The sequence below is a fragment of the Meriones unguiculatus genome, chromosome 6 (assembly GCF_030254825.1).
Source record: "Meriones unguiculatus strain TT.TT164.6M chromosome 6, Bangor_MerUng_6.1, whole genome shotgun sequence".
NCBI lineage: Eukaryota > Metazoa > Chordata > Mammalia > Rodentia > Muridae > Meriones > Meriones unguiculatus.
The window spans coordinates 37,781,837-37,805,107 of NC_083354.1; the positions used below are offsets into that span (position 1 = coordinate 37,781,837).

The following is a 23,271-nucleotide window of genomic DNA, read 5'->3' on the forward strand; positions in this document are numbered from 1 at the left end:
ACTCCGCCCCCGCTTCCGGTCAACTCCGCCCTCCTCACGCCCCCTCGCCACACCCCCTCGCCCGGCGCGCCCCGGCCCACAGAAAGTCCCCTGGTTCGCCACGCCCCCTTGCCGCGCCCCCTCGTCGCCACGCCCCTTTGCCTAGCCTCGCCCCCTGCTCTCCACGCCCCTTCTGCCAGTCCAGCTGTTAACTGCAAGAGCCAAGGAGTTCCATGCTTTCTGCGAACTTCAGTTTGGGCTTGGGTTTTTGTGTTTTTTTTTAAATTACATTTTATTTTTTAACCTATCTATCCATCCTCTATCTATCTGCATGTTTATCTGTCTATCTATTATCTACCTATGAGCGCCGTGAGAGGTTAGAAAACTATTTCTTTATGTTAGTCTGAGGTTTGAGTTCATTCTCAGGGTTGGCGGCTGGCGCCTTTACCTACTGAGTCATCCATCTCTCCACCCTGACTTGTGTCTTTTACTTTCGCTTCAGTCTAATTTTTTTTTTTTTTAAACAAAGTTTCACAAGCCCAGACAAGCCTAGAACTCTGTACGTAGCCCCCACTAGCCTGGAACTAGTTACAATCCTCCAGCCTCAGTCTCCGAAGTGCTGAGATCACAGGCGTGCGTCCCTCCAGGCTCAGCCTGTTTTGTGTTGAACTCAGGTGCTTCCGCGCGCTAAAACTCACATGCGTCTGCTGAGCTACACCCCCCAACCTCCTCCCATGGAGATTTTCTTCTCACTTCCCATTCTCTTTCACCTTTCAGATAGTTGGGTTTTTATTGGCGGGGATGCACCTGTGGATGAAGGTGCAGGCTCGTATGCGTGGATCAGAAGTCAGCCTTGGGTATGTCCCTCAGGCACCATCCACCTTGTTTTTGCGGCAAGGTCTCTCACTGAACTTAGCGTATCCGATAGGCTAGGCTAGACCCAGGGGTCTGCACCCCACCTCGCCAGCGCCGGAGTCACACGCACAGACCACTATGCCTGGCTTTTAGTAGGGGTTCTAGGGCTCGAACTCATGTTATCAATGCTAGCAAGCCTTTTCCAGGGAAGCTGTCTCCCCAGCTCTCACATGCTGGATGTTTACAGTACAACTGAAAACTAGATCTGGTTATTAAGTTTACTGCCTTGTGCCAACCAGAGACACGAAATCCTTTCTGGCAGGACAGTAAGCAGATTAACGAAAATTCCCAAGGACAAATTAATCAGAATAAACAATATTAATAAATGACAGATGAGGATACTGACCATGCCAACCTATAATTCAATTTTAGATTTTTTTGGCTTTGGTTTCTTTTGGTTTAGCTTTTTGAGACAAGGTTTCTCTGGTTAGTCCTGGCTGTTCTGGAACTCACTCTGTAGACCAGATGGCCTCAAACTCAGAGATCCATCTGCCTCTGCCTCCTGAGTGTTGGGATCAAAAGTGTGCACCACCACCACCCAGGTAGATTTTTTTTTTTTTTAACTTACTGATTAGTACTCCATACAGATTCAGCAAAAATAATACTTTGGACTTTTTAATAAACTATGTGTAATAGTCAACTCTTTAGTATTTTAAAAAATGGGTTTATTATCTTAAAATTTTTGCTCAAATATGTTTAGGGGAGGCTAAACAAAGATAGTATATTTGACAAGTGTTAAACACATTTGCAACTGTCCATAATTTTTATGAAACAAATCATTCCATCAATGAGCAGTTTACTGAACTGAACAGACAATTCCCAAAAGAAAGACAAATGGCCAATGAGTACTTCAAAACGTGTTCAACATCTGGAAAGTGCAGCTGAAGACTGCTTTGAGATTCTATCACACCCCAGTCAGAATGAGCATCATCAAGAAAGCAGATGTTGTGAAGGGCTAGGGAAAGACAAACCTCTAGTGTCTGCTGGCAGGAATGCAAACTTTGTGCAGCCACTATGCAAATCAGTGTGGATGCTCCTCAAAAAGCTGCAAATAGAACTCCCATCCCACCCGCTGACACCATTCCTAGCTATACACCCCAAAGCGCCTAAATCAACGAAACGTAGAGATTCTTGCCCACAGAGCTTCCTGTTCCCAATAGCCAAGAACCAGAACCAGCCTAGATATCCACCAACAGATGTGTGGGCAAAGAAAACACAGTATACATATGGCTGGTGGAATTTTACTCAACAGTCCTATTTTTCTTTTTAATGAAATCATGTCATCTGTGGAAAGATGAATGCAGCCAGGTACTACTGTTAAGGGAAATAAGGTAAAATGAAAAGACAAAGACCATATACATGGTCTCATATGCAGATCCTAGATTTAAAATTCTATATACGGGGCTGAAGAGACGGCTCAGTGGTTAAAGCAATTTCTTCTCTCTTGTAGAACCTGAGTTTGGTTTCAAGCACCCACACAGGGTGGCTTACAACCGCCCGTAACTCCAGTTCCAGGGTATCCAATGTCCTTTTTGGCCTCCCCTGGCACATGCATACATATTCTCTCTCTCCCTCATTCTCTCCCTCCCTCCCTTCCTGTGTGTGTGAGAGAAAAAATGCAAAGGAAAAAATAAAGTTAAAATAAAATTGAACTTTAACTTTGTTTGCCTACATATGTATCTGTTTACCATGTGCATGCTTGCTGCCTACAGAGGTCAGAAGAGGACATCAGATTCCCTAGAACCAGTGTTAGGAGGTGGTTGTAAATTGCCATGTACATGTTTGGAATCAAACCTGGGTCCTCTGCAAGAGCAACAAATTTACCTAATCAATGAGCCATCTCTGCAGTCCCAGGACATAATTTCAAATTTAACCTAAATTTATGTGTGTGTGTGTATATTTGCGTATTTACATAGGTGTATCTCTAGACCAGGAAACTAGAAAGGGGTTCATGAGGGGGAGATGCTGAGGGAAATGGAAGGAGCACAGGAGAGCAGAAGAGTGGGAGCCAGCTGAAGGGGAGGGGCATGAATGAGGCCCGAGCACAATGATGCAAGTGTGAAATGCCACAATGAAAAGCAAGCTTTGGGTGCTGGCCTAAAATAGTAAGATAAGCTGGAGATGTAGGTCAGTTGGCAAAGTGCCTGCCTAGCATGCATGCAGAGCCGTGGGTTGGAGCTCCATCAAGGCAAAAAACCTGGTGCGATGGCACATCCCTCCAATCCCAGCACCTTGGAGGTGGAGGCAGGAGGACCTTCTGGTTACCTTTGGCTACATAGCAAGTGAGTTTGCCAATATCTACTACATGAGACTCTGCCTCTAATAATAATAACTTAGACCAGCAATCTGGCTCAGCCAGTGAGGTGTTTGCCTCACAGGCCAGTGGACCTGCGTTAGATCTTTGGAACCCATGGTGGAAGGAGAGAACTAACTCTTGAAAGTTGCCCTCCATATGCACAGTTGGGGCATGTACACACTCACACCCATACACACACTAATAAAATAGATATTCATTTAAACGCTTGTTAGTTTAAAGTCTTGATGGGTTTGTAGAGTGCTTGTACTGAAGGTGCAGTGGAGGACACACATCTGCAGATGAAAGGGGCCTTCGCAGGTGGATGGTGGGGAACGGTGTCTCGGAGCACCACAGTATTCGCGTTGAATGACACCCAAAGCATGGGGAGGCACCCGGGGTTTACACTTCAGAGTGGGAGAAAAGCCAAAGAGGATCCAGGCAAACAGCAGATAAACAAACAAATACAGAAAGGAAGGAAGGAATGTTTAAAGGAGTTGGAGAAGAACACAAGAAACACTGTTGGGAAAGGCAAAGAAGGAGTCTGAAGTTTATTCCATAGAATGGAAGAGGAAGCTGCCACCTAAATGGACCAGCCAGCCAGCTAGGCAGCAGAATTTAGCAAGGCTCAAACTACGTTCCCAAGCTGCATGGTCCATTTCCACCAGAAGAGGAAAACAAAAAGCAAAGGGCTGCTAAGGAGGCCTGCAGGCTGGCGTGCTCATCACTACGCAGAGTGAAGTTGAGCACACAACTAGGGAAAGAAAAGGAGCTGGGGGTCAGCTGCCTCCTGTAAGTGCTTTAACGCAAAACAATTTGATTACTTAGAGGTGGGAGCGTTTCATTACCTGGGGATGGGATAGCGTGGTGTTATGGATGTTTGGGTTTATGATATGTAAACACATTGTTGTAATCCCGAGTGGGGGATTTTAGTTTGTCCACACCTGTTAATTGTCTCGTGCGGAGCGTGTGGTTGGCCAGCTGGAATGAGTTGAATTCTGAGGACTTGAGGGATATAAATATGATAGCCCAAACAGAAAAAAAACAAAAAACAAAAAACAAAACACAGTGGCTTGGAGAAGGCAGAGGACTGCTTGCTGTGCTTGCTGTTTGCTGCATTTGCAGTTTGCTGGTTACCTGGACTTCTGGCTTTCCTGATGATGGATACTGGTATTGCCCCCAAAAGAATCTTATGACCCTACCCAGCAGGAAGCAGTAAAGAGGGTGACGTCCCCTTTCCCTTACAACTTTCTTTTTCCCCTTCCTGGGGCTGAGGCGTTGGAAAGGAGGTATAAGCTCTAAGGAAGCCCCAAATAAAGTAGTGTTTGAAAAGCCAGCACCCACAGGGTGGGATTCAGTCTAGAGCTTGGATTAGAAAGAGCTTGGCTACTATTCTGTAACCATTAACAGGAAGACTAGTCTCAAACAAAGTGCCACCCCAGGTAGCCAGAAATCTGTTAGGGTGGTGGTTTGTTTTCTTCCCTTTCTTTCCCTACTCTTAGGGGCCGGAGAGATGGTGTAATGGTTCAGCACTGGCTCTTCTTCCCAGGTGCTGATCTCAGCACCCACAGGATGGTTCACAACCATTTGTAATTCCAGTTCGGGGGAGGGGCAATGTCCCCCTCTGGCCTGTGAGGACACCAGGCACACAAGTGGTGCACAGATACACATGCTAAAAACACATTAAAATAAACAAACAAAAAGCTGGGCAGTAGGGGAGTACGAGTTTAATCCCAGCACTCAGGAGGCAGGCAGATCTCTGAGTTTGAGGGCTACACAGAGAAACCCTGTCTTGAAAACAAAACAAAAGAAAATGTCAAGCATTGATAAAGGTTAAAAAGTGAAAACAAGGGAGATGGCTCAGCAAATGAACATGCTTGCTCTATAGACCTGAGCAGGTGAGTTCAGATCACATAAAAGTGGAAAGATGCAGGGCTGCCTGTATCTGAATTCCCTACCAACAGCTATGCAAAAGATGGGAGGTAGAGATAGACAAGCCAAGATCTCATGGGTCAGCTAAAGCAGTGGCCAGATGACGCATCCCAAACAGTGTGGCAGGTGAGGACCAAAGGCTGAAGTTACCGAAATTCTGATCTCTACATGAATGCTGTAGTGACATACACACTTACATACACACACATCATACCGCAAAACGTTCACAGACGAAGGAAAAGGCAGGCCAGATGGGGTATACACCTATACTCCCAGCACTCTGGAGGTAGAGGCAGGTGATGGCACCCACTTTTTAGTCATAGTGCCCAGAAAGCAGAGACAAGCAGAGCCCTGTGAGTTTGAGGACAGCCTGCTTTACACAGAGACACTGTCTCCCACACACTCTTCCCCTCCCAAAAAAGGAAGCTGCACCAACAATGAAAAGTGTGAATCGCAGCCTAGGCCTCCTGCTGCATTCCTGCCCAGCCCTCTTCCATGGTGGCTAGAGTTTGTTAGTTTCTGTTATCTTCCTTGTGTTTCTTTTAAATTACTCATTTTTTATTTTATGTATGTTTTGGCTGCACATATGACTGTGTAAGGGTGTCAGATCTGGAAGTTACGGACAGTTAATGAACTATCATGTGGGTATGAGCAATTAAACCCTGGTCCTCTGGAATAGCAGTCGGTGCCCTTAACCACTGAGCCATCTCTTCAGCCCCTTGTGTCTTTTTAAGATTTTAAACTTTGCATATGAGTGTTCATGTGAACCATGTGTGTGCAGGTAACCACAAAGGCCAGTAGAGGGCATCAGGTCTCAAACTGGATTAAGAGGTTGTTGTGAGCTGCCCAATGTGGTGCTGGGAACCAAACTCAGCAGCAGGAAATCATAACTGCTGAGCCATTGCTCTCCAGACACCTGGAGGTGCATTAGAAGCTTCTGTCCTGAGAATGTTCTCCTATCTTGGTGCTGGCTATACGTAACATATACAAATATCTTCTATATTTGTACACTTCAACAATCTGCTGAAAAACAACAAAATTAGCTGAGTGTGGTGGCACATGTGTGTAAACTTAGCACTTGGGAGGCAGGACCATGAGGAGTTCAAGGTCATTCTTTGCTCACAGCAAGTTGGAGAGGCTACATGAAACCTTGTCTCAACAAAAGTCAGACTGGGTTTTAAAGCAGAATTCCAAGGCCAATGAGGTGGCTCTATAAAGGCATTTGCCAGGCAAACCTGACACCTGAGTTTGGTTCCCAGATCCTTGCAGTTGGAGAACCAAATCCTGAATGTTGTCCTCTGGCCTCTACACATGCTGTGGCACTCATATACCTGCCCTCATAATAATAATTACGATAAAAAGTTAAGCCCCTACATTGATAAATTTGCAAAATCCTTTCTGGTCTACATTTTATCAATGTCTCCCAACTCAACTCAATATTGAAGTTCTTTGTTTTGTTTTGTTTTTCGAGACAGGGCTTCTCTGTGTAACTTTGGCTGCCATGGACTTTGTAGACCAGGCTGGCCTCAAACGCAGAGATCCGCCTGCCTCTGCCTCCCTGAGTGCTGAGATTAGAGGCATGAGCCACCACACCTGGCCAATACTGAGTTTTTAATCTGTACGCCACACGTTCTCAACTGAGCTAAGCACCCCAGCCTGTTTACTTTTAAGGAATCTCATTGAAACTGCCCAGACTGGCCTTAAACACTCTACCTCTGCCTAAGTCCCCAGAGTGGGGGTGCACCGTATCCAGCCACAACATCTCTTTTTTATAGCAAATAAAATGTTTCCCATTGTTTTTAAAATAGATTTATTTAGTATATGAGTGCTCTATCCGCATGTACACCTGCATGCCAGAAAAGGGCATCAGATCCCATTATAGATGCTGTGAGCCACCATATTGCTGCTGAAAATTAACTCAAGACCTCTATCAAGAGAGGGCAGCCAGTGCTCTTAACCACCGAGCCACTTCTCCAGCCCAAAATGTTTTCCATTTTTCCCCTATACCCAGAAACAGTAACCACCCCCCTACACACACATACACACACACACACACACACACACACACACACACACCTGGAAACAATTTTTTGTTTGTTTGTTTCCAGACAGGGTTTTGCTGAGTCTTGGTTGTCCTGGAACTCACTCTGTAGACCAAGCTGTCCTGGAATTCAAGAGATCCTCCTGCCTCTGCCTCCCAGAGTGCTGAGATTCCAGGTGTGTGCCACCACCACCCAGCTTAGAAACAAATTATTATTCACTTGTGTATTTATAATTTTTAGCAGTTACATCAAATTATAAGGTGTCAAATAGCACTGTAAAACTAAACAGATCTTAAAACTTTTGTTTTGCTTGAGACAAGATCTTTTTTAAATAATTATTTTATGTGCATTGGTTGGTATGAGGGTATTGAAACCCTTGGAACTGAAGTTACAGATAGTTGTGAGCTGCCACATGGGTGCTGTGGATTGAACCCCGGTCCTTTGGAAGAGCAGACAATGCTCTTAACCACTGAGCCATCTCTCCAGCCGCTTGAGCCAAGATCTTACTGGCTAGTCTGGGACTTGCTATGCAGATCAGACTAGCCTCAAACTCAGAGATTTGCTTGCCTCAGGCTTCCAAATGCTAGGATTACATCTGTGTGCCACCACACATGGCCCAGATTTAAAGATTTTGTGAAAAAAAAAAAAATGCTATATCATAGAGGTTTTCTATTCAAATATCTGGAAAGTCTTTGGGATATTAAAACCATACATGGTGGCTCATGCCTGCTTTGAAAGATTAGGCAGAAGGACCTCTGAGAGTTTAAAGCTAGTCTGGGCCAGATAGTGAGTTCTAGAACAGCAACCTGAGTTACAGAGTGAGACACTGGTGTTTGGCATCCATATATGTGTGAGGGAGTTGGAGCCACTGGAATTGAGTTACAGACCAAACAGCTGTAAGCTGCCATTGGTGCTGGGAACAGAACCAGAACAGAGCAGCCAATGAATGCTCGTAACTGCTGGGCCATCTCTCCAGCACCCTTGTTTTTGTTTTTTTTGAGAGGGTTTCTCTGTGTAGCCTTGACTGTCCTGGAATTCACTCTGTAGACCAGGCTAGCATCAAACTCCTAAGAGATTGGCTTGCCTCTGCCTCCCAAGTGCTGGGATTAATGGCGTGCATCACCACCACCTGGCTAACCATTTATCTTCCTAGTAATTTTTAAAATTACATATCCTGCAGAAATGTACTCACACAACAGAGCATGTGCTGAGATCAGAGGACTTGTTAGGTGTCTGTTTTCTCCCTCCACTACAAAGGACCTCAGGGATTAAACTCTAGTCTTTAGGCTTAGAGGAAACTTTTTTTTTTAAAGTGGGAATAATCCCTTTAATGAGATAATATACTTTTCCTTTCCTAGAATTCCCATTACCTAGTGTTGTTGCTTACAGAACAGTTATGCAGCTTCACAAATAGGCAAGCATCTAAGTTACTTTTTCTCTTTTTAAAAAGTTTATGTAATTTATTCATGAGTGCTCTACTTGCATGTGTGCTTGCATGACAGAGAGGGCATCAGATCTCACTATAGATGGTTGTGAGCCACCATGTGGGTACTGGGAATTGAACTCGGGACCTCTGGAAGAGCAACCAGTGCTCTTAACCACTGAGCCACCTCTCCAGGCCAGAAGCATATACTTTTTACCTGCCAAGCCATCTCTTTGGCACTGAGTGAGGATTTATTTTAGCACATGGTCACTCGTCCCTTCCCTTCATTGCTGCTGGGCCTATGCATGGTGAAGCAGAATACCGTGGCAGGCAATGTATAGTAGAGTTAAAAAGACTCAACTCATGGTAGACAAGGAGGTAGGAAAGAGGAGCTGGGGGACAAGATGAGCCCTTCAAAAGTACATCTCCAACGACCTACCTCCAACCTGGAACCACCTTCTAAGATTCTATAGTAGCACCAGCAGGGAGAGCAAATAGTCAAATCATGAGCCTATGGGGATATTTTAAGCTTAAATCATAACAAAAAAAGACAACAAGTCCATCTGAAATGACTAATAGGTCAAATGTGGATGTGTTTTCTAAACTGAACTTCAACAAAAACATCACACTTGTTTTTCCCCTTTTGCTACTCTAGCACAGTTGCAAAGTTTTAAAATGTGGCAACTAATTTTGGGTGGGAGTGGGGATGGTGCATGTCTGTAATCCCAGCATTTGGAAGGCTTAGGCAGGACAATCCCAAATTCTAGGCCAGTCTGGGCTACTTAGTAGGATCTGGTTTCAAAAGCAAACATCCAAGATTGAAACAGTATGTCAGGCAAGATGTCCGAAAATATGCCCCAGCGGTATGACTCCTAAGAAGTAGCCAACTACCTTCTGACTGGATCTGAGGCCCCACACAAGATATCCATGCCTGCTCCTGTAAAGCTGCTCAAAAGTTCTGGAGGTTCTGCTCTGCCGGGGAGTCTACTGTCCTGGTGGACAGTCATGTCCAACTGCCATCTCAGTACGGAGAGCCGTAGATCTGTGCTGCTCCCACCTCAGCCACAGGAGCTCGTCTGCAGTGAGGAATGGCTGACTTAAAGATTACACCTTAGCAAAGTGCAGGAGTAAGTGAATGCTGCATGTTCAACCCTGAATGGGACATATATCAACCCCTGCTCCTCAGGATCAGGGAAGATCATGAAAGAGGGGGCAGAAACAATGTGGACATTGGGCAGGAGTACTGCGAGAAGCTGTTTCCTTGGGCCTGGAGAGATGGCTCAGCTGCTCTTCTAGAGGACCTGGGTTCAATTCCCAGCACCCACATGGCAGCTCACAACTGTCTGTAATTCCTGTTCCTGGGGATCTGACACCCTCACACAGACATACATGCAGTAATAAACACCAATGTACATAAAATTAAAATAATTTTCAATTCACAGCAGATGTGATTATCTACTTGCACAAGGTCATCAGTCAATATTCCAGCAGAGACGAGGGAGGGGCTCTCAGGGCCCCACCCCAGCTGAGGAATTTGGCCAATTTTGTTGCCGAGGGATGTGACCAGTGGTAGGTCGTCCATGCTCTACTAGCTATGCCCAAACCCATGACATGCAAACATCAACGAAACTAAGTGTGCTATGAAGGAAGATACGATGCTGGGAAGGATGTGTCTGGGGGCCGGAGGAGTGAGAAGTGGATATGATCAAATACACTGCATGTATGTATACATACACCCTCAAAGAATAAAAAAAAAAAAAAAAAAAATCATACCAAAAAAACAGAGCAACACAACCTCAGCTATCCCCATTAATGAGTCTACAGGGCTGGTGGGACTGCTCGGGAGGGAAAGGCACTTGCTGCCAATCTGACATGAACATGTGCAAACACAAGTGCATGCCTGGACATCAACATGCCAGAAAATAGAGTAACAGAGTTTGTTTTTTTCTAAGGTTTTATTCACAGGAATGTTAGTATAAGAAATTGTCCTGGCTGAAGGGTGGCTAAATGGGCAGAGTGCCTGCCTAACAGGCATAAAGCCCTGAGTTCAATCTTTAGTACCAAAGAAAACCAGTCACAATGATGCACATCTATTATCCCAGTACTGAGAGGTCAAGGCAGACGGATCACCAGTTCAAGGCCAGCCTTGGCTACATGAGCCTTTGTCTGAACAAACAACCAAAAAAATAAGAGATGAGGGAAAATTAGTCAGTATGAGATACATGGCAGCCTGTCTCAAGAAACAAAAAAAACGACCTGTGGGAGGGGGTACTGATCAAGAACTCACCTGCTCATTTGCGTCTGAGAAAGAGCAGAATGCTTAGTAATCCTACTAAGTCAAACATTTCAAATTACTAACAAATTTCACTCCTTAGCTGACAAATCAAACTGGAATATAAGAAAAGGCAACACCTTATTTGACCCTGAATGCAGAGAATAAATACTTTATTAAGTGATTACAGTTGAAAGTCATGAACAAAAAAGGAGTATATTAAGGCAGAGCCATATATATATATACACACACAGACATATATATATATATGTATAGACAACTGCAAAGCCGGTTCTCTTTCCTTGTTCACAACTCCAGCATCTCTCACCCTCGGGCGGTGTGCTTGCTTTCTTTCTTGATTAAAGGAGCATCTTGGCCAATGGTTCTGGTCCTTTTGATGGTAACTTAGGAATCACGAAGGGAGACAACTGTGTGAGACTTTCTCAGCACACCTCAGGTGTGACTACAGTGCTGTTGGTGTGCAAATTCTGACAACTGATCACTCTTCTTCAGAAAAACATGGTAGCAGGGCAGTGGTGGCGCTCGCCTTTATCCCAGCACCTGGGAGGCAGAGGCAGGTGGATTTCTGTGAATTCAAGGCCAGCCTGATCTACAAAGCAAGCTCCAGGACAGTCAGGCCTTATTACACAGAGAAACCCTGTCTCAAAAAAAAAAAAAAAGGTATCTTTAAAAATGATTTGAATAGTGTTACCTAAAACAAGTTTAGACTTCTGAATCAATCAACTGCCAAAATTACGTATTTTTTGCCCTTCCCTAAATGCTCCCGTATAGCTTATACAGCCTAAAAAACAGGATCACCTAGTTCTACTGCAACCATACAGTTTGAGATTTTCAAAATCCAAAATTACTTCCTTATGCAGACGGCAATGCAAACAGTTATTCTACATAATGTAAAATTGTCTTTCTTCTGTGTAGCTCCTCTTAAAAATGGGCAGCCATCAAAAAAATAAAAATAAAAAAAAAGAGAGAGAGGACATAAACTTTGTCTGTCTGTAAAAGCTTCCAGCCCCTTAATTCCAATTTGGAAGGAAAAGGCAGAGGCAGGCAGGCTGACGTTACCCAGAATGAACAATGGCTTTTGTTTGGTATCTTCAGGAGGCTTCTCCTTCCGTGGGAGATGTAGGTGATGTAGGAGAAACAGAAGCAGGTTTCCGTGTGATTCTGTCTAGCTCTGCGTGAACATCTGAGAGCACAGGCTTCTGGCCTACAGTGCGTTTCAACAAAAAAGAACGAGAGTTAGTCTTCCACGGACAACTGGCCAGTGCTTTCACTGACTGTTCACTGACTTTACACTTCTTAACGCTGCCCGTAGGGCATAGGGCAGAGGACCGCTGAGTTCAAGGCCAAGTAGGCTACATACCCTGTCTCGTGGGGAGGAGTGTCAATCAAAAACAGCAGCCAGGCCAGCAGCCCATGCCTATAATCCCAACACCCAGAGGCTGAGAGAGGCAGACTGCCATAAGATCACAGCTAACCTGGGCTACATACTGAGTTTGAGGCCCTATCTCAGACAAACCAAACAAGGATAAAAAAAAAAAAAAAACTTTATGTAGCCCACTATATTATAGAAACATCCTTTTTTATGTAAACATCCTTAAAAATACAGGTCTTTGTTTTAAACTGTGGGTCAGTGCACTGGTACCTATCACTTAACCTCATATGTGGGTTTTGTTGTTTCTATTTTAGGGCTCAGGGCAGTGAACAATCATCACTGGGATGTGTGGAGGAGCGAGAGCTGCCTCAAAATGAATAGAGTATAAAAAGGACAGGAGACCCAGAGCCCTCCCTACCTGACCCAACTCCATGAAACAGCACCCATCCTTCAATCTTTAACTACAGGGGCTGGTGGAATGGCTCCGCAGGTAATAACACTTGCTACCAAGCCTGATGACCTGAGTTCGATCCTTGGAAACCACATGGTACAAGAGAACTGAAACTAAACACTGTCTTCTGACCTCTCCACGAAAATTTAACCCAGAATCCTGTGACCCAGGAACTCTAATCTCAAACATTGCCAGCTAATGAAAAATAAAAATTAACATTCAGAATAGCCTTGTTCAAAATGCACCCTGCCCCCAAAAAGAGATACTAGGTGAGCAGTGGTGGCACACCCATGAGTTCAGGGCTAGCCTGGTCTACAGGGCTAGGTCCACAACAGCCATGGCTATACAGAGACACCTGTAAAAAAAAAAAAAAAAAAAAGAAAAAGAGAAAGAAAAGAGAAAGAAAGGAAGGAAGGAAGGAAGGAAGGAAGGAAGGAAGGAAGGAAGGAAGGAAGGAAAGCTAAATAAAAAGTGGCTTATCCACACACTGGTGTATTACTGAGCCTTGAACAAAAAGGAAGCTCTGACACAGGTTAGTACAGGAAGGAACCTCAGAAGCATAGAAAACAAGACCCACTGCTAAGACTGTAGTGTACTAATGCCCAGCTAGGCAGCCCCAGACAGAAGGCAGCTTTGTGGCCTAGTGCCTGGAAGGCATGAAAGTTTGACTTATTTTTGAGAGATGAACATGGTCTGAAATTGGACCCTATGACAGTTTCTAAAGGCACATGCACATCACACTCATCAGGGCTATGTCCAAGAACAGCGCCCTGCTCAGGAGGCTCTACCTGACTTTTTGGCAGACGGCGGCAAACTGGTGCTTCCACCGGCAGCCCCTCCTCCAGGACTCCCTCCGACCCCAGGGCCTCCAGGAGAGCCAGTCTTCTTACTCAACAGACTGTTGAAGAAATTTGCCAGGACGCCTTCGCTCGTTGCTCCAGCTAGGACACAAACAAACAAAAAGGCTTTTAGAACAAAGAGTTAGTTTTTTTCCATAAAATATTAAAAGCTACTCATACAGAAAGCAATCACAAGATTTTATTTATTATTACTGTGCACTTGTTGACGTGTGTGTTGAGCATGAGAGTGGCAGTGTATGTGGCATCACACTGCACGTGCGAGGATGGAGAACTTGATGGAGTTGGTTCTCTCCTTCCACCTTTACATGTGTTGGGACAGCACTCATGGTGCTGGGCTCCTGCAGCAAGCTCTTTACTTGCTAAACCATCTCGCCAGCTCTACAGTGGTATTTCAAAGGGTCAAAAGTATTATTTCATTTATATCAGTGTGTGTGTGTGAGAGAGAGAGAGAGAGAGAGAGAGTTTTTGCCAAATGTCTGTGTGTGGGAACCCAGAGAAGTCAGAAGAGGTGTCAGATCCCCTGGAACTGGAGTTACACATGGTTGAGCCAGCCATACGGGTGCTGGGAATTGAACTCAGGTCCTCTGGAAGAGCAGCTAGTGCTCTGAACCACTGAGTAATCTCATGGGCCAAAGTAAATGAACATGTGAGATGCTAATATATCTCTCCCTTTTAAGAGGGCTTCAGGATGGTTTTTACATTCTGTGTGTGTGTATGTGTGTGTGTGTGTGTGTGTGTGTGTGTGTGTGTGTGTATTACAGGACAATGCACAGCAATGGTTCTCTCCTTTCATCATGTGGGTGGCTCTAGGGGACTGAACTCTGGTTGCAGCTTGATGGCAAGTGCCTTTACCAGCCAAACCATTTCACTAACCCTACATCACCTATTGACTATCAAAATTCCTTTCTCCAGTGGTTTCCCACCATCTAACTAAAGCTTTCAAAATGAATAGTGACGCACTGAGAAGATACTGTCTTCTTTATAACAAGATTTTGAGCTCCTAGCTCCCAAACAAAGCTGAGCATGGAGAAGAAAAGGGAAACATTTAAGCGGCCTCCAAACAAGTGTGGTCGTTATAAAATGGACTTCTCCAGGAGACAGGGCCATACCTTTCATGTTTGGATCAATTTTTTTTGTTCCACCAGGGATGGAGGACACGCTGGTTACATTGGATGACACAGATCTGTTTGGTGTTCTAGGGGAGCCGCCAGGGACTCTTGGTGATGCATCCTAGGTAAAAATGGGAAGAGAACAAATATTAAAAAATAAAACTTTTATAATATTAAAAAACACTCTGCTACAGTCCCCACCTATTCTACTAGATTTTACACTACAACTTATTGATAAAAATGCTAATAATCCCATCACCACAGCCATCATGTTTTAGGATACCAATCACTGCACACACGCAGGCACACATGCTCATGCACACACACACACACACACACACAGCTTGTACAGTGACTAGTAAGAAATAAACACTAAAGATATTTACATGATTTCAATGTCCTAAAAAGGAGTACAGGTTCTCTAAAAACATCTCACAATTCCAGAAGAGCAACTGAAGTTGATACTGAAGCACATCCCTGTGTGTGTGTGGTGTGTGTGTGTGTGTGTGTGTGTGCACTGAACACAGTCTCGTGTGATTAAAGAGAATTACTGTAATACTGACCACAGGCCTTCCAGCTGCAGTTGGCGGTTGCTTTGCTAAAAGAGACTGGGGAAAAAAAAGATTTCTAGTTTAAACATTCACAGTCTACATTACTGTCTTTTTAAAGAAAATATGCACAGCTTAACTTTTTTCTTTTTTTTAAAAAGATTTATTTATTCATTTATTTATTTATTTATTTATTTATTTATTTATGAGTTATCTATCTGCTTGTACACCTGCTCTTCCAGTACTCTTAACCACTGAGCCATCCATCTCTCCAGCCTTTAACTTCTTTTTCTTCCTTTTTTTCTAAGATTTATTTATTATTTATACAGTATTATGCCTGCAGGCCAGAAGAGGGCACCAGACTCATTATAGATGGTTGTGAGCCACCATGTGTTTGCTGGGAATCGAGCTCAGGACATTTGGAAGAACAGCAAGTGCTGTTAACCTCTGAACTATCTCTCCAGCCCCCAACTTATTTTTCAAGACAGCAGTTAGGAGACCTTCTTGCTCTTCCAGAGGACCTGGGTTCGATTTACAGCACCCATACAGTAGCTTATAATCATGCAAACTCCAGTTCTAGGAGCTCTCTTCTGACCTCCTTGGGCACAAGACACATACATAGTACACAAATATATATGCAGGCAAAACATTCACACACATAAAATGAATCTAAAAAATATTAGTAATTCATTTAAGTTTTAAAAAATTAAAGCAATCCCTGACACGATGGTTAAGGGTGTAGAGACATTTGCCATCTACCCTGATGACCTGAGTTCAAGCCCCAGGAAGGCTAATCCCAAAGCTGTCCTCTGACAATACAGGAGCTGTGACATACATGCATATCTCAGCCCCACATCACATACATGCAATAGATAAAAATGCAATAAATGTAAGTACATGATAGTTATACAAATATACATAGGGCTTGAAGGCAAATGAAATCATCTTTGCAAAACTGGTTCCACCTAAGACCACCTCTAACGCAGCGTCATACCTGTAGCTTCATAAGGAACACTTGGTCATCTTCTGCCATAATCTCCTTCTCATGCACAAACTGAAAGCGAGAAGTTGAATGACATGAGTATGTAGTCGGTAATTGCTAACACCACCAATTACTGACAGTGTGACTTAAATTAACTGAAAGACAATTCAAGAACTTAAGTGACATAAGTGGCGCCCTAATGTGGCTGTGTAATTTTGGTAGCTTTACACTGAAAGCTACATATGACCAGTGACTACTCTATTGAACAGCTCAACCCTACAGCCACAGGACTTTCAGCCAAGCTTACTCAATTTGATGTCCAGCAATGAGGTGTTCTAAATGAGTCAGGAATATCTCAGTGGGTGAATGCAACTTGTCCCTGGTTTCCCTAAAATAAAAATAAAACACTCTTCCACCTGCTTCATGAGAAGAATCCGCAAGAATCACAAATACAACCAATTTGCTTCCTCTACAGAGGCTGTGAGCCTTTCAAAGATTGAGTCACATTACGTCACTCTTCTGTTCCAATTCCACACCACTGCCCACCTCACTGTGAAAGAATCTCACTGCAGCCTCAGTGAAGCCCCAGGGTCTTAACTGCCTCTCACTTCCACACCTGCCCACCTCTCAGCTCTTCTCAGCTTCTCTGTCTTCTATGTACATTCCTGCATTGGAGCATGTACACTTTCAGAGCCTTCACCTCGAAACAGCCTCTTCTTTTTGCTATGTGGTTTAAGGTGGTGGGAACCCAGAGCCTCAGACACTAGGCAAGGGCTTTATCACATTCTCCCTTCCTATCAGAGTGGGCTTCAGGCCCAGTCTTCGCCTAGTCCATCTCCACATCCCACTTCAAATAGATTTCAACAACACTTGATAAATGACCTACAAATTAGAGCTCATACTGTTTTGTTTGTTTTATCATTTATACAATGTTCTGTCTGTATGTACTCCTGCACGTCGAAAGAGGGCCCCAGATCTCACTATAGATGGCTGTGAGCCACTATGTGGTTGCTGAGAAATGAACTCAGGACCTTTGGAAGAGCAGCCAGTGCTCTTAACCTCTGAGCCGTCTCTCCAGCTCTAATGTTATTGTTTTAAGATAGATTTCACTCTGCAGTCTAGGCTGGCTTAGAACTCATTATGTAGATCAGGCTGGCCTCAAACATGTGGCAATCCTCCCAGCTCTGCTTCTAAAGAGCTGGGATTACAGATGCATACCACCAGGCCCTGCTATATATCAGCTTATCATTTTATGTGTGTCCTCCTTCCTAGTTAGCACTCTAGACCTAAACTTTGCCTGAGTGCAACGAATAAAAGAAAAGGACACCATAAAGCTTAATCATGTTTGCTGGAAGGGTGGGGACTCTGAAGAAATGGCCCAGCACTTAAAAATGTTTACTGAACTTACAAAGGACCAGAGTTTGGCTTCCAACACCAACTTTGGGGCAGCTCACAACTCACTGTAACTCCAGCTCCAAGGGATTCAATGCCCTCTCCTAACCTCTATAGGCAACTATGTACCTATGTACACACCCCCACAGCAACACACATGCCTAGACACAAAGAAAAAGGAGATCATTCTTTGTATGGGTTTTCTTTTTTTTTGGTGTGTGTATTTCTTTCAATAGCTATCCAAAACAAATTAAGAAGATGATTCATTTTCACTAGCACTTGCTTTCTCACCACTAACAACCCACACACAGATGACAAGATGCATAAAGTGTGAATACTGCAATTCAATAAGGTTCATAATATGTATTACATCAAGATTATTCTTTCAAAAAACAAAAACAAATAAAAAAATATAAAGAAAAGATCATCCTTTCCTAAAATGCTGGGTTAACTCTTTGAGGAGGATTAGCAGGGCGTGGTGCCACACACCTTTAAACCCAGCACTTGCAAGGCAGAGGCAGGTGGATCTCTCAGAGTTCGAGGACAGCCTGGCTACAAAGTGAGTCCAGGACAACCAAGGCTACACTGAGAAACCCTGTCTCAAAACCAAACAAAATCTTTGAGAGGATTACAAGTAAATATGCATCTTATGTCGCGTTCAGAAATGTCTATATGTACTGAAGACATATATACCTTACTACAAAGTTAAGATGCACACATAAGAAAAGAACCTTCTGGAACCTCACTTCACAGTCATAAAATAAAGCTTCAGTCAAGACTAAACCAAATGGATAGCTATGAGCCAATACAGGTAACCAGTAACTACGGTCAAGATCCAAGATATGCCTCAAAGGTAGAAAGGAGAAAATGACTGTAATGACTGTAATTTTTCTTGGCTCTGGGAAGAGCTGTAGTCTCAGAAGTCCACAGCTTCCATGTCCTTTAACTGCTCAAGATCTACGTATTCACTCAGGCCAAGCTGTGGCCTCCAAAGTATGTTAGAAATAGATTCTGCACTAGCATCAGCAAATGTAAGTGTGCAAAAACCACTGTCGGGCGACTGAGAGGTCGACCGACACTTGCTGGGGCAAGGGCATGAGACTCAGCAACTCTCCTGGCAGCAAATGAAAATGTCTTCTTCTTCCTGTGCGCTTAACACGACAGACTGCCCTATTCTCAGCCTAAGTCTACAGAGTAGAACCATTTTCTAAGGCTTACCTTTCGGACAGGTGGTTTGGTTATGATGTCTTCAAAATTATCTTCTACTTTCAAAGTTTGAAAATTTTCATGTAATATTCCTATTTTCTTATCATTATCCCACCCTGCTGGACTGGAGAGAAATGCACATAAAACTATCAAATATTGTACCATCAATTTTTTTCACTTAACCCACAAAGCACTTTTGGGGAGCTAGGGGAGCAGCATTAGGGAGAGATGCTAGGGCTTTGCCATGCAGTGGAATGCTCTCCCACTGAGTACAGCCCCAGGGATCAAAGGCAGGACCTCATGCATGCTAGGGAAGCATTCTACCAGGCCCTCCCAGGAAAGAAGTAAACCTAAGCCCACGTTCCAGCTAAGGAAGTGACTAATAAGGCACTTCACAGACAATTTAGCTGCCATAGCACAGAACTTGCAAAAGACAGGTGGTAGAACTGCAAGGCAATGAGATGCAGGTCCAGGCAGTGATAACCAAACTATCCCCACCCACTCATCCCACAGGCCTCAGACCCCAGCTCAGAACTGAACCCAGAGACAGAGCGACACCGCAGGAGAAACTGCTTTGAGCACACTTACATGAACACTGCATCCTTCTCCACCACCACTGCAGGAATCTTGTAGGGGAACCCATACAGCTTCTGGACGATGTATTTATAAACTAAGTCTATGTTTTTGTTCTCTTTTACTGAAGTATAAATAAGTGCTGCACCATCTAACCATCACATTAAGGAAAATTGCATGAAATTCATGAAGCCATCATAAACCTTATTTTCATCTTAAGACATACATATATGGGCAGTGGCTCAGGAGGAAATGCAAAGGATATTGAATGTGATGTTACAGTTAGCGAACTCTGAATTACCCGAAAGCAGGAAGGAGAACCAGGAGGATCACAAATTCAAAGTCATCTTAGGCTACAGAGACTAGTTTGAGGCTAGTATGTGATACAAGTGAGCCTGCCTCAAATAATAATAATAATAATTATAATTATAATTCAGCTGGGCAGTGGTGGTGTAGGCCTTTAATCCCACCACTTAGAGGCAGAGGCAGGCAGATGTCTGAGTTTGAGGCCAGCTCTGGTATACAGAGAGTGTTCCAGGACATCCAGGGCTACACACACACACACACACACACACACACACACACACCCTGTCTCTAAAAAATTAAATATTAGTAATTAAAAAAAAGCCTCCTGTGTCAGTCTACAAGCGCTTGGGTTACAGGCTATGTCCCACACAAAACCCAGTGACACACTTTCCTCAGCAAAGCCACACCATCAAACCCTCATCCAGAAGCAGGACCAACATGGAACCATGTGTTCAAACACATGCAGGAGACATCTCACTCAAACCACCACAAGCTGACAGTTATTTTTCTTAAGCACAATTCTTTAAACACAGCAAATTAACATTGCACATTTGAATACTTGCTTCACACTGTAACAGAGCAGGAAAGAGCCATTACTGTGACACTGTCCGCAATCTTTTCCCCAATTTCTAAACGACCCATCCCTTTATTGTGCCACTATAAACAAGAGGCTTCTCTAATGTCTCTCTTTTCTTCAGCTCACATGAACTGAAGCAATGTGTCTGTTTAAAATGAAAAGTAGATGCTGATCCAGATGGGTTTCAAAAGGGAGAGCCTGCTATGAAAAGGTTCCACCCAGAGCTGAGTGTAAGGGTACTTGGAGGCACACACACACACACCAAAACTCTAGAAAAAAATAAGCCAGCCTCCATCAAGACTAGAGATTTCCTGCTCATTCTCTCACCAGATACCTTTGTGTCCTTTAAAAGCCCGTTGTACCTCTGAGCCTTCTCCCAAGGGCTCAGAGGAAGATTTGAGACAGAATCTCCACAGGAATGGCCTTTAGTAAATCTGTTTTCTCCCATGTTGTCCAGAAAGCAGAGAGAGAACAGTACAAACCTGAGATCTAGTACCAACACTGCAGATCACCACATGCAAGTGACCTGGGGAGAGGTGGAACAATGTTCCCAGAAGTTTTAAAGTCCATCATAATTGTTTTGCCTGGTAGGCACTCTACAGTTAAAGGATACACTGTAAACAGAACTTGCGGATGTGTGACTGAATAAAATCAAAGTGTTCATCTCTGTAGTCATGTTCTTTCTCCAATACACTAATGGCATCACACTGTGGAGATAAACCAATCATAAGATGGCATTCCAGTAACTTTAATTTAAACCCTGAACTCCAACAGGACAATTTAAACAACCAAACAGTTCAACAGTTGACAAGAGAACATAAGTTACCAGCACACATGGTAAATGAGGAGCAGGCCCTGGAGGATCAGCAGAGACATCATTGACAGTGCTGGCTTCTGCGTTACACTCAGTCTGGCCAGGCCAGGATGCTCCTGACAGTTTCAATACATGAAAGAATGGAGACCAACAGACTTATGTCCAGTGGTCACATTTGCCATTCGGCCACTATCTCCTAGGATGAATGAATCCATCTCGCTTACGTCAGCTCTACAGAAAACAGCGTGTATCCCTTCCACCCGTGGCCTCATCATATTCCTGGTGCTTCAATCACCTCATCACAATCTCAATAACAAAACGAAGCTGGCCTGAAAAGCCACTTGCACAATGAGCAGGAGTTAATTCTTCCTCACTATAGAAAAACACTAAAGGGCTGGAGGGATGGCTCAGTGGTTAAGAGCACTGTCTGCTCTTCCAGAGGTCCTGAGTTCATATTCCCAGCACCCACATGGTAGCTCACAACCATCTATACTGGGATCTGATGCCCCTTTCTGACATGCAGGGGCAGATAGAGAACTCACCTACATAAAATAAATAAATCTTAAAAAAAACAAATAAAAAACACTAAGGACAATGTAAAGGAGGCATGTTCAAACACCAGAACGTCCACATAATTTCACCAAAACCCTTCTAAATTGAAGGTGTAGAATATAAAAATAAAATAAAAATTTATACTGTTAATTATTACATGTAACATTAGTTGGAGTCAAATTTCATATGTAGGTTTGTTATCACACATCATAGAAGTGTTCCTACATAATCTTGAACGCCTGCTTGCCCACTTTCATGAGTGGCATTTCAAATGATTAAAGACGGTTCATTGTACTGCCGACTGACTGGTACTTTCTGGTGGAGTATGGCAGGAAATAGGTTTTAATCTAAGTAAGTGACTGGAGATGTAGCTCAGCGGCAGAGGATGTGTGAGGCCCTGGATTTAATTCCCAGCATCCTCTCACTTCTTAAAAAGGGTAAACTGAAGGCCGGAGAGATGGCTCAGTGGTTAAGAGCACTGGCTGCCCACTCTTGCAGAGGTCCTGAGTTCAATTTCCAGCAACTACATGGTGGCTCACAACCATGCTCACATTCTATGTTGGAATCTGGTGCCCTCTTCTGGCCTGCAGGTGTACATGCAGACAGAACACTCCTACATAACAAATCCAAGACATCTTCAGGTGTACTTTAGCATATGAGCTCAAAAAAGGATGAGGGAAAGAAAACAAAACAAAAAGTATAAGAATGCCAAGAATGTGTGCCCTCAAAGGGATGGATGGAAGTGTGACTCAACTGCATCAGCTTCAAGAATGACAATGGTGAAGGTGACACTTGCAGCAAGCCTGACATCCTATCTCAGTTCCCAATCACTGCCCACAAATTGTCCTCTGACCTCTACATGGTCACTATAGAAAAGCTCAAACACACATAAATTAAATAATAATAAAAACTTTTAAGACTGAACCTAGGGAGACCTATGTTTTTGGGGTTTTTTTTTTTTTTGTTTTTTTTTTTTTTTTAGTTTTTTAGTTTTTCGAGACAGGATTTCTCTGTGTAGCCTCGGCCATCCTGGACTCGCTTTGTAGACCAGGCTGGCCTCATTCTCATAAAGATCTGTCTGCCTTTGCATCCCAAGTGCTAGGATTAAAGACGTGCACCACCACGCCTGGCTACAGAAAATTGTTTGTTAGGTCCAAACATTAATTTCATTTATCCCTCACCCTCGTCCCTGGTACAGGGGCACGTAGCCCTAGCTGTCTTAGAACTCAATCTGTAGACCAGGCTGGTTTTGATCTCACAGCAATCTACTGTTTCTGTTTTTGTTGCTGTTTGTTTGTTTTTTAATCATTTTTATCCCAAAGATGAACAAATTCTGAGCCTTCATCTCATTGCATGCTTTTTCCATGGCATGAAGGCCAGGAATAATGTTAGGCCTTTGGGTTTATGTTAGTAGTATATACAAGGCCCTGTATTTCGTGGAATGCAATAGAACAGTTATGTGCTGACACTTTCTCCACTATTCCACAATGGACAAACAGTAAACACACATTACTCAGCACCAAGGGGAGAAAATGGGCTTGGAGGATACCTTATGCTTTATAAGAAGTATCTTTTCATTATTCAATATAAGAACTAAGTTAACAGAAATTTTAGTTTATTTTGTATGTATGAGATAAGGTCTGGCTATGTAG

The 23,271-nt window shown here is 43.6% G+C and overlaps 1 protein-coding gene across 1 annotated transcript in view; it reads right to left on the reverse strand.

Moving 5' to 3' along the window:
• Nucleotides 1-11,012: 11,012 nt before the first annotated feature.
• Dync1li1 (dynein cytoplasmic 1 light intermediate chain 1) overlaps nt 11,013-23,271 on the reverse strand; it is a 34,575-nt gene continuing 22,316 nt past the window's right edge. The window contains exons 6-13 of the mRNA XM_060385113.1: nt 20,867-20,960; nt 19,386-19,521; nt 18,810-18,921; nt 16,212-16,271; nt 15,233-15,277; nt 14,670-14,790; nt 13,489-13,641; nt 11,013-12,081 (exon numbers count right to left, since the gene is read on the reverse strand). Coding sequence (XP_060241096.1) covers nt 11,969-12,081; nt 13,489-13,641; nt 14,670-14,790; nt 15,233-15,277; nt 16,212-16,271; nt 18,810-18,921; nt 19,386-19,521; nt 20,867-20,960 — 834 coding nt within the window. The 3' untranslated portion in view covers nt 11,013-11,968. The remainder of the gene's footprint in view (nt 12,082-13,488; nt 13,642-14,669; nt 14,791-15,232; nt 15,278-16,211; nt 16,272-18,809; nt 18,922-19,385; nt 19,522-20,866; nt 20,961-23,271) is intronic.